This window comes from Zalophus californianus, chromosome 5, assembly GCF_009762305.2.
Source record: "Zalophus californianus isolate mZalCal1 chromosome 5, mZalCal1.pri.v2, whole genome shotgun sequence".
Lineage (NCBI taxonomy): Eukaryota > Metazoa > Chordata > Mammalia > Carnivora > Otariidae > Zalophus > Zalophus californianus.
This window is the reverse complement of record NC_045599.1, coordinates 31494560-31511214: the sequence shown is the minus strand read 5'-3', so window position 1 is coordinate 31511214 and position 16655 is coordinate 31494560. Positions and strand designations below refer to the sequence as shown.

General features: G+C 48.0%; 3 protein-coding genes across 8 annotated transcripts in view; 1 reads left to right on the top strand and 2 right to left on the bottom strand.

Moving 5' to 3' along the window:
- Positions 1-1674: 1674 nt before the first annotated feature.
- On the bottom strand, positions 1675-12129 carry FAM53C (family with sequence similarity 53 member C). 2 transcript variants are annotated; one of them, XM_027606085.2, is made up of 5 exons: positions 11992-12129; positions 8409-8638; positions 7958-8015; positions 6007-6791; positions 1675-4723 (listed from the first exon to the last, which is right to left on the bottom strand). In XM_027606085.2, the coding sequence occupies exons 2-5, from the start codon at positions 8484-8486 to the stop codon at positions 4466-4468; spliced, it is 1179 nt and encodes a 392-aa protein (XP_027461886.1). In that variant the 5' UTR covers positions 8487-8638; positions 11992-12129; the 3' UTR covers positions 1675-4465. The 2 variants fall into 2 exon arrangements, with proteins under 2 accessions (XP_027461886.1, XP_027461885.1); XM_027606084.2 differs by lacking the exon at positions 11992-12129 and adding an exon at positions 11537-11667.
- The window catches only part of CDC25C (cell division cycle 25C), a 35464-nt gene continuing 30569 nt past the window's right edge, over positions 11761-16655 (top strand). Inside the window, exons 1-3 of one of the 5 annotated variants that reach the window (XM_027606082.2) lie at positions 12428-12450; positions 13183-13260; positions 15452-15565. Coding sequence is in view for 1 of the 5 variants with exons in the window: in XM_027606077.2 (XP_027461878.1) it covers positions 13246-13260 (15 nt within the window). In the remaining 4 variants the exon portion in view is untranslated. Of the gene's footprint in view, positions 11889-12101; positions 12314-12427; positions 12451-13182; positions 13261-15451; positions 15566-16655 lie in introns of those variants that run through there. The other 4 variants (XM_027606080.2, XM_027606077.2, XM_027606083.2 and 1 more) reach the window with 4 other exon arrangements.
- On the bottom strand, positions 12829-16549 carry LOC113929306 (oocyte-specific histone RNA stem-loop-binding protein 2-like). The gene is given in 6 exon segments (XM_027606086.1): positions 12829-12960; positions 13979-14093; positions 14232-14384; positions 15000-15104; positions 15216-15311; positions 16274-16549. Coding segments are annotated over 6 exon segments (645 nt in total). The 5' UTR covers positions 16318-16549.

Genomic DNA, 16655 nt, shown 5'->3' with positions numbered 1-16655 from the left:
TGTAGAGCACCAAGGAAACATTTCCTTGAACTTTTTCTCTCTTTATTCCTTGGAACTTCCATCTCACATAAGTCAACCCGAGGCCTGAATCAGAATGCTTTCCTGAGCCAAGAGACATCTCTTAAAGCACACGGCCCACAAACTATCAGTTGTTAAGAGAACAAGGGTGAATTCCTAAAACCTGGCTGGCTGCCTTGCAGGTTTTCTACCAAAATTCACTGTTGGGATTTTCTCCTGAATGGAGTTCTAATTATTGCCCTAGTGTTCCAAAGCTGGCTTCTCAGCACCAGAGACAGAAATGTGCCTAAGTTCAGGGATGGGAAGGCAAAGATGAGAAATTCATTCAACAAATATGGCAGGCCCTTTCCATGTGCCAGTAACTTTTCAACGTGCTGGGGATGCAACACTGAACAAAACCCTTGTCCTCATGGAGTTTACATTCTTTCCTATACTAGCACACTTCAGGAGTGGAAAATGAAATCTCACTTGGCCTCACAGAAAATAAACAGTATAAAAATCTAACAGCAACAACAGAATGAACATAAAGGAAAAAAAGAAAAGTCAATTTGGATGTTCAAACTTTACCCTTGCTCAGTGGGTGAAATGAAACAGCAGCAGTTTTAAAGAAAGAAAAAACTTTTAATACTGAGCCTTCTTTAACCACATGCCAAAGCCCCACCCTCCTCAAAGCCCCTCCTTTGTGGGGCAGGTGACAACCCCCACTCTTTTTGGAGTATATTTTCATCCCCTCAAAGGCTCCTGCTCCAGGTTATCAAGCCAATCCTGTCCTGCACACTTCATTGGTATTCAAAATGAGTGCCACAAATTTGAAGCAGGAAACTGGGACGGAGGCTAAGCAACTTGACTCTTCTTGCGCCTGGCAAGTCAGCACCACAACTGGTAAAGAAAGGCTATGCCTTAGGGACAGAGGCTCCTTCCTGCCTGAATCTCTAAGCAACTAAATTTCACCCACACAAACTGGAAGAATGCTAACATAGGGAAAAGGGTGGAATAGCAATGTCTAAAGAGAGTGAACCACACAGCTTCCCTGAACACACGAACATCCCAAATTGAAGCACTATGGAAAATACCAACTTCTAGGGCAAAAGAGAAGCTCTGCTGTTAGGATAATTTTCCAAAAGCAGTATTTTTAGAATGGAGAAATTGCCTAGGTCTTTGGAATCTGAATTCTGATGACTAAATCTCCATCTCTCCAGGGTATAAAATGTGAAAACTCTTAAAAAAGAAAAAGATTCCCAGTCAAATCTCTCGGCCTGCTTTCTTCCCACTTCCTGAAGCCTACAAACCAATCTAGACAAGTTCCTGACTGGGCCATCAAACATTTCTCAGGGAGCTAGAATGTATAAATACTTGACTTCAACTTGCTGGGAGAGTGACCGTAGGGAAGAGGAGATAGGTACCAGGGCAACAAAGACCAAATCAGACTGCCAGAAATAACCAAGGCCTTAACACAAGCCTGGGCCACAGGATATGTCTGCCATGGCCGTGAAGGGTCTAGGGACCAGATACCACCCTCAAAGGGTGAAGGCCCAGCCATGCCCTAGAGGAAGGGGCTGTTGGAGTTAGGTGGCCTTCTCCCTGCTTCCTCCTTGCCTTTCTTTGTGGAGAAGGGAAGAAGACACTAGAGTACACAAGATTGCTTGGGAAAAGGAATTATTCTAATAAAACTTTATTTTTTCAAACACAGCCACAGAGGCAGGACCTCATGTTTAACACACACAGACTTATGGATTTTTTTAATATAAAACAAAGTTTACGAAAAATTTTTTTCCACTTTTTGTATTTGTAATCCCATTAGCACAGGGACTTTGGCAGCAGGTGGGAGTGAAGGGCAGCTGGAGCTGCCACTGGGCAGTCACCGGGCACAGGAGGAGAGCACCAGCCTGGGAGTGGCTTCACTCACACACGCAGGAATACTCACCTACTGGTCAGCCACACCACACACACAACACAGATGCAGATGTCTACCCAGCGTCAACCACAGCCCTGTAAAGGTGTGCTCCACTCTGGGTAAGCCCAATATGTGAAAATCCGAATAGTCAAAACAGCTAAAGTAGAGGGAGGTTGCTTGCTTTACAAAAGAAGCAATCACACAGGCTGCTTTTAAATGGTCAGCAGTCCAAATGCATCACAAAATAGTATTTGGCTTACACAGAACTGTTGGAACAGATCTACTGTGTAAAGCAAAATGAACCACTTCTTGAAAAGGCTTGTCCCAGGGTCATGGGTGCTTAGATTGGGAAGCAAGATGACCGTTTCAACTAGTTTAACTTTCCAGATCTTAAAGTAATGGAATTCAAATACGGTATCTGTAGACCCTCTCCCCTAAGGATCGCACCCCTAGGGGCTTTGGGGAAGCCACGGCAGAGGCAGGATTACTGCCCTCACTTATTCAGCTTAAGGGCTTGCAGAGACCCCACTGGCCTTGCCAGTGGCCTACTGGAAGCTGGCACAGCCAATATGCAGCAGAGAGCCCAGGGATAAGGATGCCCCAGGAGAAAAAAAGCTGGCACCAGGGAAATTATGGCCTAAAGAAAGATTAGAGCCAAGGGAGGGATAAAACCAAGGATGGGCAACTCCTGGGCTCACAGTTGCCCTGGATTCTCCAGAGAGCCTCTTTCAGACCCCTACAGACCTGGTAGCTCACTGATAATACCTGGTAACTAGCAGGAGAAGGGGAAGAGCCTTGGAAGGGTAGAACCTTTAGAGCCAGAGGCTCAAGAATAAATGGCCACATCCTCAGGAGTGGAGGTGAGGAGACTGCAGCCCTGGTGATGCTCCTATCCAACATGTGGGAAGCCAAGAAAGTAACAGGTTCAATTCCATGAGGAAGAAAACGTGTGGGTTTTGATCTTCTTCCCTAACATGAGGAATTGGATCCCAAGACACCCTGGAAATTGAAGAGAACGACCTTCCTCCAATAAACCAGAATGGCAGGTCCAATTCAGTTGTGCAGGGTCAACCAAAGCTGGGTAAAGCCTCACAAGCTATTTGGCGGCCGCTTCCATATGTATCTCCACTGGTGCCAGGCCTAAGGGTCCGGCAGCCATTAAACCCACCACTGCAGCCACTGGGACCTGCTGCCCTGGCTCAAGTTATGGGTGAGAAACAAAAAAAAAAAAAGCAAATTCAATCCAACAACAACAACAAACTCCCAGCTGCTTCTCATAGCCTTTGCTTTACACATCCTCAGCCAAACCCTCAGTGAGCCCCAACCTCCCTGAGGTCTCTCAGGTACAATTAGAGGCAAATAAACATTTCCTGGCAGGAATGGAAGACAAGCAAACTGGTAAATGCTGACATCCCTTTCCACTTTCTCAAGCAGGTCAGAAAAGAGGTTAGGCCTGGATCTTTTAACAACAGGTTTCCCTATAGTCTGCTTCCAAAGGGCAGCACTGGGATAAGCTTACCCATGCTTACTGGGCACGGAATGCCACTTCTGCAGCAGGTGGGCCTCAGATAATGGGGACCAATACACACGGCCTTCCCTCCATGTTCTTGACCCTTGAAGCTCAGAGAGTCGGGGGGGGGGGGGAGTCCCATCAGTAGAGAGGGAAAGAGGAAGATGGAGCCCCTCCAACTCTGCCTCAGTTGCCCACATGCGCTTACATCTACTTAGAGACAAAGGCAAGTTGTATACAGCCTATGCAATCTGATGAGGAAAAAAGGCCAGCTCAGAATCAATGTAAAGAGCCCTCTCCAGTTCCAATATTAGATCTACCTAGGGGAGGGGATGGGCCTAAGAAAAAGACCATTAGCTGGGGTCACAGCACTTAAAAGACCCTGCCATACCCCAAAGATAATCCTCTGCAGAACCAGAGGTGCTTATGGATTATAAGCCTGGTTCCAGAGCTACTTAGAAAAAAGGAAAACTTGGTGCCCTCCTCTTGACTTTTTGAATAAGCCTGCGATCCCATGAAAATTCAAGATCCTGGGGGATCATGATGCTCTGCTGTTAAGGAGCAACTGCCTTCCTTCCCTAAGGCTACACAAACACACCTTTCCCCAAGTACACTCCCATACACGCACACACTCTCACACAATTTCTCCGAGGAGGCTGAATGAACCCCCCACCCTGGCCAAATTCTAAGACACAAGTGCCCTTTGAAGCAAAGGGGCTAGTGAAATTCCCCGAGCTGGGGTCAGCAGACCCCTTCCTTCCCTGCCCATTGCTTTCTCGGTGGCAGGGATACTCACACTCAGGGCCGCCATGGGAAGGGTCTGCTCTGGGGCTGTCCCTCCCGCCACCAGCTCCGTTTATCTTGTCCCGGCCAGTCTCTTGGCATGGTCGAGCTTCCTGGAGCGAGAAGATTTCCGGCTGCCCTGAGTCGGAGCCCTCCACTCACCCCCATTCCCAGGCTGGGCCCCCGGCCTTGGGGCCTCGACACTTGTTAGTAGCCATAGAGAGTCAGTCTGTGTGGCCCCAGGAAGTAGCCTCTCAGTTTTAGTTCTCCTCAATTAGATTCAAGTCCAGGTCCCCAAAGTCCTGCTGGCACAGTGTCCGCTTGCTCAGTGCCTGCCGCCCCCACCGCACGGCCCCCTCCTCCTCCTCTTCGCTTTCACTCAGCACCTGGGAGGAACCCCCAATGGGGCTGCAGGAAGCAGAGAGGGGTGGGGGGCTACAGGCCATGAACCACGGTGGAGAAATGCTGCTGCCTTCCCGGGCTGCTTCTTGGAGACAGAGACCTCCTGAGTATGGTTTCTGTCAAACAAACAACAAAGTTAAGAGTGCAAAAAAAGATACCAACTTCCACAAAACCCTGAGCCCAAGTATCCCTCTTGGTTACTCTTACAGGCAGGCATCCTAGGCTTTAGGGTAAGGTATGTGAACTCCCTGCTAACATTTGGAAAATTTATAATTTCTCCAAATTCTCTGAGGAAAGAGCCCATAGTTTCTATCAGATTCAAGATTAGGAGCTCATTTATAAGCTTCATGTGGGCAGGAATATTGTCTGTATGTTTCACAATATTGCAAGTGCCTAGTCACAGCCTGGTACAGAGCAGGTATTCAGTTAACATTTGCTGACTCGTTGCAGGAATGACTCTATGAATAAGCACGTAGATTCTCAAAGAGGTTTGTGACCCGGTGGACTAGAAGGAAGAGTATGAAAAAAGTGGGCGAGCGCATACAACAGCTGTACTCACACTGGCAAGTCAAAACACAGTTGCTGAACGTGAATGATGCAGCAACCCGTTTTTGCTTAAGCCCTCACAGACCCAGGGGAAGCAGTGAAGGACAAGTGGCAAAATGAGCCCTGAGGTCAAGAAGGGCAGGGTACTGCTGATGGGACTTTTATGGCTTATGCATCCTCAGAGTGGAGGGAAAGTGCCTTTAGCAGAACAATCGCGAATCTCTGTTGGGAGATTTAACATGGGTCTCACCTGTTTCTCTAGAACCTCCCCCAGGCCTAAGAAGTGACACAGGACATGGACTTTGAGTGCTAAAATGGGTACAGTCCTGGGCAACCAGGATGGTAAATCACCCTAGCGAAAGCTCAGACAGAAAAGAACCTGCCAGGGCGCCTGGGTGGCTCAGTCATTAAGCGTCTGCCTTCGGCTCAGGTCATGATCCCAGGGTCCTGGGATCGAGTCCCACATCGGGCTCCCTGCTCAGCAGGAAGCCTGCTTCTCCCTCTCCCACTCCCCCTGCTTGTGTTCCTGCTCTCGCTGTCTCTCTCTGTCAAATAAATAAATAAAATCTTAAAAAAAAAAAAAAAGAAAAGAACCTGCCAGGGGCACCTGGGTGGCTAAGTCGGTTAAGTGTCCGACTCTTGATCTCGCCTCAGGTCTTGATCTCAGGGTCCTGAGTTCAAGCCCCGTGTTGGGCTCCATGCTGGGTGTGGAGCCTACTTAAAAATTAAAAAAAGATTTTTTTTAAATAAAAAAAGGCACCTGCCAGGAGTGCATAGAACTAGAGGACAGCTCTCAGGGAAAATGGAAGTCTCCCCCCTCCCAACCAAGCTTCCCTAGTCCTGCTGGTTCCACCTGATTCATCTTGTCAAAGTCCAAAGAAGGCCGCAGCCGCCGGGGGTCCTCCTCGTGGCGCCGCTTGACTCCAGCTTTGCGGGCATCCAGATCACAGGGTTGTGAGCGGCTTCGGGGAAGATTGCGGAGGCCTCGAGGTCGCCAGGGCAGCTCTGGGGAGGATGCAGGGGAGCTCCGGGCAGAGGGCAAGAAGCGGCTTGCCTGCGGGCCCAGGCTGGGTGACAGGGAGAAGCGGCGCTGGGGCGGGCAAGGTGACAGGGACTCAGCATCACTCTCCCAGGAGCCACTTTGTGGGGAGGTGGCACAGGGTCGAGAGGAATCTTGGGCCAGGGCCAGGCTGAAGAAAGGGGGACTGTAGGGTCTGTGGGCCGGGGCACATTGAGAAGAGGCACTGGGAGCTTGGAGGAACCTGAGGCTGGAGACCCGCTTTGGGGGGCTCTGGTGAGGCACCTGCGGCCCACCCCCTCCACCACTGCCCCGGTGCTTGATGGGAGTCCACAGCTTGGAGGGGGCGGGCCGCCACACCGGCTGCCAGCGAGACAGGTCCACGGGCACTGAGAGTGAGCGGCAGTGCCTCTTGGATGGAGGGGCAGGGGGCACAGGAAGCTTCTCTGGGTCTGGGGGTTCAGGGCTTAGGACTTGGGAGAGGAGCTGCTCCTGTGGGGAACTTCCCGGGCTGGGTGGTCTGAGGTGCAGGCTCAAGCCTGAGGGGTGGTAGCTGAGGTTGAGGCTGTCCTGGAATTCAGCACAGGAACAGTGGGGCAGGCCCCTCCAGGAAGCACCTTCTGGAAAGCATTCATAATAAAAATAGTATTAATGAGAGTTAATGTATTTTTAAGGGCTCACTATTTGCCACACAATGTAATGAGCACTTTAGCTGAGGTTTTCTCAAAACCTCACTATCCCCATTTCACTCACAGATGACAGATGTCCAGTTACTGGACAGTAACTTGTCCAAAGTCATGTAGGAATGAAAGACCAAAGGAGGAGTCAAACCCAGGTCTGTCTGATGCTAAGGCTAGGTTTCTTAACCACTATACGATACTGCCTCCATTATGAGGAAGCACCAGAAACCGAAAATAGTCCCATATACTGCCTGCCACTCCCTCTCAAAGGTAGACCAATTCAAGAGAAGTAAATGCACGTGTGCCCTGCTCATCCCTCACTCCATCTAACACTACTCTGCTCCCCTACCCACCAGCCCCAAGTTGTGAAAAGCAGGCCCATGCTCTTCTTCCTTAGTTTTTCCCCTTCCTATGTGTCACCAGCACCAAGACAGGAGTTAGGGCTACCAAGGAATAAGAGGTAATCAAGCAGGATCATTTTTATTACTAGAGAGTGCAAACAGGGTAGGGAAGGCCTTTGACGGTGGAACCCGTGCTTGGGAAACCCTAAGACTATTCATGTTCCTTTGTGTCTGGCCATCCACAAAGAAATACTCAAATTAACACACTGATATGGAAAGATCTTCTAGCTATATTATAGTTAAGTTTAAAAAAAAAGTGCAAATAATATATATAGTATGCAACCTTTTGCAAGAATAAAAAACACACACTTATAGATAAACTCTAGATGGACAGACAGAGTAATAACCAGAGCTGCTTTTAGGGAGGTGGTGGGAGATGGATGGAGAAAGGAGACTTTTCTCACTGTAAACTTATTATTTTAAAATTTTTGAACTACATGAACATACTACCTATTAAAAAAAAATCAGACTGGGGGACAAAAAAATAAAAACAAACAAACAAAACCATATTATCAAAGTCCCATCAAGGCTCGAGGGAGAGCCAACTAAACAAATAACTTCCACGCTGGGGCAGTAAAATGGAGACAAGTGTCAATCTCAACAGGTGGCCCTGGCAAGAAAGTTGTGGAGGTCACTGGAAACCAGTGCAAGAAAGGTGTGGACGGAAGCATGGACAGACACACAGACACACACACAATGCCTTACCAGACACAAGCTGGAAAGGGTTCCCACAGTTGGAGATGTCTGCATGATCAGGCAGAGGCTAAAAGAGAGAGAATATCCATCATGATTCAGGTTCAGCACACGGATTTCCAGGAAGCCCTCTTCAGCTCACCCCTGGAATTCATGAGCTATAGAGATGTGAGGGACTCCTAAATGTTCTCTTCTTCTTGTCTTCCCAAAGTTAGTGAGTAAAATAATCCACATCTTCCAACATCTACAAACCCTTCTCCACCCAAGTTTTGATGTCCCTTCTCTATCAGTGGAAAAATACCTGCCCCCTTCCTTTTGGGCTGGGTTTTGAGCCTTTAGTAGGCTCTTCCAGTACAAGTACCATGACTCATACGGCACAGGACATGGGTAAAGTAGTAGCAACAAACAGCCTCAGAAAAAAGGGGGAGGGGGTTGTAGAGAAGCAGGAAGACTGGTCTTTTACCAGACTGATGCTGAAGCGTGTGCATTTCAGCTCATCCAGAGTCTGCTTCTGTAGCTGCTCAGTGATCAGGGTTATCATGATTCTCCCCAGGATCTGACTTGCACACTTTGGAGCAAATGATGGATGTCTTCCCTGTCGTTCTTCCAGACCTCACTCGTGAGCCGTCTTCTGCCACTGCAGCACCATTCTAGCACCATTGGGACTTCCCTCTCCAGTCATGCCTGCTGAGTCTGCCAATTACAGAGGGACCAGCCCCAAGTGGTATTAGAAATGTACCTGGCCCAAAGGTGGAAAATGCATGGCACACATACCACAGCATCCCTATGCCAGGCCTCTGGCAGACATCATTACTTGATCACAGTTTTTCCTGCTAAGCCTAAACACAGCCTCAGAAACATCCTGAACTTGGCACTCCAGTTAACCAGTAAAGTGAACTGGAGTTAGCAAGCATGTTGAAACCTATTTGCCACTCCTAACCTGGTTCATGCTGTGCTTTGTCTACCCAGCATACCAGCACCAGTTAAAAAACAGCTTAAGTGAGAGAGGAATGCCCAAATGGTTACTTCCATCCTGATTACCCCAATATTTTATCTTCCAAACAGAAACAGAGAGGTACCCTTTTCCTAAACTGCAGAAATAGTAACAGGGAACAGGGAGGAGCACTGGTTGTAGGAATGACTTTTTGCTTCAGACCAATCAAAGTAAACAAAGTTTTATGTTCTCCCCTAGCTTGAATGTTTGATATATTATTGTTTTCCAACAGATACTGTATATATTCTCTTATAAGATGGTAAGAAGATAGAGAAATGGTACCAGGATTTTTTCCAATTACATTTTAACTCTATACATGTTAAAAACAACAACTGTATGACTTCATTCAACTAAGTTTTTAGCCTGATCTCACTCAAAGACCATGGATTCAATTAATCAAGAATCCTTCTCATGGTCAATTTCAGCATAAGCAAACTAATTCTGTCAGAGAACAGGCTTCAAGCCCACACAATTGCCTGAGGGGCCTTACTCAATGGAGGAAGGGAGGATAACCTAGTGTTTCCATATGGTTCTGCCTATTCCCAGAAATGACCAGCAGGCAGACTGCTCATCAGAGGGTATACGTAGCATTCTCTAGTAGATACAATAAGCATTCAAGAAATCTAAGTCTTGCTCCAATTTGCTATGACAGTTCTGGGAAATGACTTTTCTTGGCCTTAGTTAATGTACATGTAAAATGGGCAGAATAAATCTCTTATTATTCTGTCACGGGTACAATATAACACGAAATATCAAAATGCAAAAAGCATACCATCCAGCCTGTACAAATCAGGAGTCCACATAAGACTGCTGTTTCTCAAACCCTCCTGTTTGTTGCTCTACACAGCCTAAGAATGCCACAAGTGATAATATCATTAAAATGAATAAGACAATTGGGTGTATCTATTTGGCTGGATGCCAACCTCCCTCACCTGAACACCTAAGGAAGCCCAAAACGGCTCTCCTGTGACCTTGGAGACAGATCACTTTCTACTTTTGCAGAACGAATCATCTCTACCCCATTCCCACCTCGGAGACAGGTAGGTAAGGAAGAGCAAAGAACTACATGTAGATGTATCTGCAGTTTTTTTGGATGCTGTGGGAGAAGTCAATCATCATTACAGTTAACTATCATTTTCATGCATAATTATTATTACCACCCTGAACAAAGTTCCAGGTTCCTGAGAGCTCCCTTCAGCAGCTTCCCCTATGTTCTTGTGGGAAAAGCTAAAGCTTATATCACTTCTGCTCTTGGTTTCTTAACTCTGCCCCCAAAAGATCAACTAGAGACGAAACCTAACTGCAGGCTTTTTACCCCAGAGATCCCAGGCCTCAGGCTGACCAGCCATGAAGAGCAGGGAGTGAAGCAAACTCTTTCAAGCTTTTCATGAGGCATTTGGCCAAACAGCAAACTCCCAGCCCTCTCTGGGATCAAGTGAAGAGAGTGATTTTGTGTTTTTCTGCATTTTAATTGTTGGGATGTGGCCACACACGGCGGTAATTGGAACAATGCAACTACCACCACGCAACTGATACTCTCAGCCTGAGTTTCCTAAAACAGGCCTGGCTGAGAGGGGGAACAGAACGGAAGCCATAAGGAATCAAACCAGGACACAAAAGAAGGCAAACCAGCTCCGCGAGGGGCCTCCTCTTTCTCAGGCAGGCATAGAAAAAAGTGTAAGCAACCCTCTCTTGCCGCCTTCCTTCCCCTTCCATTTTGTATATCTGAGGGGCAGAGACAGCCCTGAACGTTCACTAAACAAGTTAAAACTTCTCAGCTTAACAACTGGCACAGGACTCAGCCCTTCACAGAGCACCAGGCCGTTAGGCCCTCCCCACGGCCCCACCAGGCCCAATTCTCAATCCAGGCTTTCCCTCCACCATCAGCCCCCTAAAATAAAGACTGGACCCCCACCCCATCTCCTATTGGATGGCAGGAGCCCCTGACATTCGGGTTTCAGGGATGCTGAGGTTGTGCTGAAACCTGGAGAACCTAGGATCAAGTCAGACCAAGGGGGAGGAGAGTCACAAATCCCCTGGGGACCTTCCCCCCATGTCCCAGCCCCACACCTCTGGGGGTCACTAAAGAAAAACATGAGGGAGGCAGGGAGGTGCATGAACAGGTAAGTGGGGACCTGACTGCTCTTCCTCCATATGGCTCTGGCGGGGATAGGGGTGACAAGTGGGGAGCACCCCTCCCCCCACCCCGATGAAGAAGCGAAAGGCTAGGCCCCCCTCCAGTCTTCAACCTCTCCCTCGGTTGCCCTGCCTGTCCCTGCGGGGTGGGGCATGGGGCGTCCGCTAGCCCCTAGGGGGGCACCAGGGCTCGCTCAAGGGGACTGTCTTTCGCCTCTTCCCAATCAGCTTCCATCATCTGGCCACGGGAAGCGAACTCAGGACGCAGGGGATGGAGAGGGTCTGGGACTTAGCACTCCGCCAACCCCTCCCCCACCGGGTCCCGTGCTCTCCCCGCGGAGGCGTCCAGAGAGGCCGTGCCGCGCGCGCGGCCAGGCTGGGGGAAGGGAAATAGGGAAGGAGGGAGGGACAGTCGAGGTGCCCGCCCCGAGGCCCCAGCGCCACCTGCCCTCGCCACCTACCGCGGCTCCTCCAGCTCCCAGGGCCGCGGCCGGAGCAGCTCTGAGCGCTCCGTTCGCCCCACGGTGCCCTTAAAAGGCGCCGGCGCGAACCAACGGGCCCCTAAGGAGAGAGGGGGCATCGCTCTGGTTCGCAGAATCGCCCTGAACCGCCCGCGGAGGCTCGAACCCCGCGTCGTTTCTCTCCCAAAGTCTTTTTTGAAAAGTGCTGTCGGGAAGGAGCCAGGCTGTTTGATTTAGGGATGAACGTGGTTTCTTCACTATCGAGTCACCCCCTCCAAAATATTGCAGAAGGTGGACGGGCCCAGTTGGCGGCACATCTCCAAACCCGCGGGGGAGACAGTGTCGGACGAAGGTAAACAAAACCATTCCCTTCGCCCTCGGTTCCAACATTGGCCCAAGTACGGCCCCCCACTCGATTCGGGCCGCGTAACAGAAATAGCCACAGTTCCTCTTACCTGCTCTCCTCTCCCGCCCTCTACGGCCGCCTCTCAGAAGGAATCCCCCTTCCGCCAGCAGAGGACCCGTCCAAGACGTGAAGGCTTCTGGGAAATGTAGTCCAAGAGCCGATTAGGGCCTGCTCTGAGTCTCAGGAGCCCCTCTTCCAGCTGCCGGATCGCCTCGAACCTTATAAACCCAGGACTGGTAACGGTTGCGGGGCCGTTCCCAGTTGGTTCTGTAATTAGCCCTCACTCAAAACACTTTGTAAAGCTGAGGAGGGCCCAGGACTGTTCACGCCTCCTCCTTCCTCTACGCACCCCCACCCCCCAGCAGGATGAGGTAATGGGGTTGTGATTATGACATCATAGGCGGTTCAGTTGCTTGCGGGGGTGGGGGGGAGGGGGGAGTATGGTGGTTACAGCTGGACCACTTTCCTTAAGACTGAAAAGGGAGGGAGGAAGGAAACAGGCAGCTAGGTAAAAGATGTTGTTAGCTATGTACTTCCTCTTCAGGAAGAGGATGCCACCGTTTATTAAATTTCCACCACTACCACCACCTCCCACCTCAGCCAAAGTTTAAGTCTTTTTTGAAAAGACTGAACGTAGACGTTAGTAGGGAAGAGGTTGGGGAACAGCTAAATGGTTACTGGCTCTTACGTAAATTTGAGTCTCAGCTATCAAAGAAGGTTTAGAAAAGCAGGCAAAAATGGGGAAAGAAGTTTTAAACAATGCCTTCGTGTTGTGATCTCTTTTAAGGGCAGTTTTAGATTTTTTTTTTAATCGATTGGGAAGTAGCAGTAATGCAAGTAATCTTCACCGTTACACTTAGCAACACATCCCTTGAAAGACGTCTGTTTAAATATTTTGTGCCCCACTCAAATCTGGGACAGATAAATAACTGTGATCAACTAGGAAGTAGAACCAGTGGTGGGGATCTTCCTCAGAGAGCCAGGGAAGGGAGTAGGCAGGAGCCACCAAGTCTGCAAACTGAAAAAGAAGAGTAGAGGCAAAGTGAGCTATTTATCAAGAAAATGGTAGTGAAGATGCACTGCACATTTTCTTGCACATTTCAAATCCCTTGGCAAAAGAGGCGGCAGGGGCCATGAAGTATAGGAGACATGGTTTCCAATAATTGCTGTTATGGAGCACTTATTATGTGCCAGGCACTGTGCTACATACTTTAAATATGTATTCTCATTTTTTGCTTAGAATCATCAAATGAGACAAATCTCCCTATTTGACAGATGAAATGGTCGGAGAGATTGACTGCCCATGTGGTGGGCCAAGGTAATATTACAAAGCAGTCCTTGAGGCTCTAAAGCCCTTGGTCTTCACCACTTGGTGATACTTATTTTATTATTAACCATAGTTAATAAAGTTCAGTGATTGAGAATAATAAGTTAGCATTGGCTCATTTGCAAAACATTGAAATAAACAGACTTAAAAAACAAAAACCCAAACCCTTCATGTCAGGTTTCGAGGCCTCATTTCCAAGGAAGATTATACCCCTTTCATCAAGTATAAAATAACCTCCAATGGAGCCCAACTTCCCCACCATTACCAACTACAATTAAATCTCCTTATGCCACCTTCAGTTCTCAGATTTTTTTATTCATGTCCTATTTTTTCCTGCTACCCCATTTTTATTCTTTTTCTTTCTTTCTTTCTTTCTTTCTGTCTGTCTGTCTGTCTGTCTTTCTTTCTGTCTTTCTTTCTTTCTTTGAGAGAGAGAGAGAGAGAGAGAGAGAGAGAGCAAGCGCCCAAGAGGGGGTAGGGTCAGAGGGAGAAGCAGACCCCCCGCTGAGCGGGGAGCCCGATGTGGGACTCGATCCCGGGACTCCAGGATCATGACCTGAGCCGAAGGCAGTCGCTTAACCAACTGAGCCACCCAGGCGCCCCTTTATTCTTTTTTTCAACTGCTACCTTGAACCCCATCCTAATTTTTACCTCATGGGTCAGACCCCATCTCTAACCCTGCTCCATGGGTTTTAGAAGAAGATACTACCTGGGCTCCCTTCTGGTCTCCATCCACTGAGGGTTACAGGACCTGGAACCAGTCATCCAGGAGGTCATCCAAACGAGTGGAACCCATTGGCTCTAAGAGACACTCCATTCCCTGCCTAGGAAGGCGGCAGAGTCAGAGGAACATGCATCTCATTCAGACTCTCCCTTTTCAGTAAAAGCTAAATCTCTACAAAGTGAGGAGAGGTGGGGCTCAGTCCACCATTCAAACAAGGAACCAAAAATAATGCACACACCCCTCAGAAACCTGCCCTGCAGGGGCTGGCTGGGGGGGGTCCCAGGAATGTAGGGCTCTTCTCCACTGCCTGATCTGGGCATCCCAGGAGCGACGGCTGTACCTCCTCCTCTTGTTTGGTGTTTGAGGGTGAAGTCCTGGCTGTCGCTTTGCCCTGGCAATGACAAATATGTGTAAGACTCAGGTCAAGATAAATGGGCATAGCTCATTGTTTATCACAGTGAATTCGGAGGCTCAGGGATTTCCTGAGAGTCAGGTAGGACCAATGCCCTCAATTCAATAGGAAAAAATAAATCTTCAGATGGGATTAGCGCTAAACTTCCTAATATTCTTCTGGGAGAGGTAATTTAGGTATTCCAACTCTCTTAGAAGTCAAGATAGATATAAAGACTGTATCTGACATCCCTTTAAGATACATACTACCTTTTTATACATTTAGGTTGCATATATGCATGGAAACATGTAATTAGGCAAGTATGTTCTAATTAGCAAAGTCAGCTGGAGGTATGAGGTAAAAATGGTTAGAAAGAAAAAACTTCATAGCAAACTGAATAGAACTTTAAGAACTCTCATGGGCCAGGTATGATTTGTTCCATTTGAAAAAAAAATCTTGTAAATTTATTTTTGGGGCTACATTGCAGGAGAATTAGTTGTAGTAATGATGCAAATTTGTGAGAGCACTCAGATTCTAGTATCTTTCCATCACCCTACATTGAACCAAAGCCACTTGGATGACACTGTTGTTGTGACCACCCACAACTGCACTCACTTGGGGACCTGCTGCAGAAAACACTGGTAACCAGGTGTGCGCTTGCCATAATCTATCTGTTTTTGCCGCCGCTGCAGAACAATTTCATCTGTCTCTACCTCCCACCTGCAGGGGAAGTATACGGTGGCCCCATGAAGTGTGATTACGGTTATCAAAGCAGAAACCAACTCATCCCACACACATTCCCTTAACCCCCAGTCTGGTTTTCAAACTCACCTGGCATGGTAGGGCTCTGTGCTGACTCCCACACTCACCATCTCAATCCCAGAGTACAAAGATTCTTCACACACTTCCTTTCTGGGGAAGCAGATTCTACAGATGAAAGGGGTTTTAGGATAAAACCTAGCTGACTATACTGTACCACCACGAAGATGTGGACACCAGATAAATGTTGTATTTCTGACTTAACTGTTTCTCAAAGATAAAGGTTGCATTTCTGATTTGTTTCTCAGAGTGGTCTGCAAGACATCAGCATGAGTAGCCCTGGGAGCCTTGATAATTCCTAGGTCCCACTCTCGATTTATTGAATCATCATTTTGGGGGCCTGCATTTTAAAGAGCTTCCAGGTTATTTTGAAAATTTTTTATTATTATGGAAAAATACAGAGAAGAACACAGCATAATGTTTTGCTACTCAAAGTATGGTCCTAGGACCAGCCACATCAGCATCAGTTGCAAGCTTGTTAGAAGTGCAGAATCTTGGGCCCCAACCCAGACCTACTAAATCAGAACCTGCATTTTAACAAGATCTCCAGATGATTAGAATGCATGTTAAACTTTGAGAGTAGTGATATCATGGATCTCCAGTTACCCATCAGCTAATACTCATGGCAAATCTTGTTTCATCTATGCCCACTACTACCCCCACACGATTATTAAAATCTTCAACATTAAAATAAAAGAATAAATTCTTGGGGCTCCTCACTGGCTAAGTCAGAAGACCATGGGACTCTTGATCTTGGGATCCTGAGTTTGAACCCCACGTTGGGTGTAAAGATTACAAAAATAAATAAATAAACTTTAGGGGGGAAAAGGGATAACTTTTTAATATCACTTCATCAGTGTCCAAATTTCCATAAACGACCGAAGATTATAATTCTTTGGACTGTGATAAGGATTATGCCAAGAGATGATTCAATTCCCCCACTTTCCCTCAAAAGAAATTTCCTTGATCCTACATAACCTAGCGTCTAAGAGATGCCGCGCTGTAAAAGAAACATCGAACAAGGAACGCTCTTGGAAGGGGCCAGAGCTGCTCAGCATAAGTACACACACCTGTCTCGTCTCAACATCTGCCATACCAGTGGAGAAGGCTCCATTTCCAACCGAAGTCAAGTAAAACGAAGAGGAAAAGACCCACGTTACGACACCAGAAAGAAGCAAGGAAAGAGAAACGTTTAAAACACCCTGCATCCAAACAAATCTCCCCAGATATCCTAAAGGGTCATAATCGCTCACGAAGTGCAGTTTAAATCTCCCGGGGTTGGAGGGGCTAAGGGAATGGAGAGCTCGGGAAGGCTGTGGCGATTGGTCAGCGGGAGAGCCAATGGTGTGCCAGGCACCCAGGAGGGCGGGGCTTACCTCTGGGCTCGCTGAACGCTGATGGGCCAATGGGCATCCCGCTCTGTCTGAGGGGCGGGGCAAATTGTGTTCCTGC

What these genes read in the sequence shown, in the direction of transcription:
- FAM53C (XM_027606085.2), bottom strand. Translation starts at nt 8,486, where the DNA reads ATGATAACCCTGATCACTGAGCAGCTACAGAAGCAGACTCTGGATGAG. An exon ending in CACGCTTCAGCATCAGTCTG is followed by an intron (nt 8,016 to 8,408) that starts GTAAAAGACCAG and finishes TCTCTCTTTTAG; the next exon opens with CCTCTGCCTGATCATGCAGA. An exon ending in CCCTTTCCAGCTTGTGTCTG is followed by an intron (nt 6,792 to 7,957) that starts GTAAGGCATTGT and finishes AATGCTTTCCAG; the next exon opens with AAGGTGCTTCCTGGAGGGGC.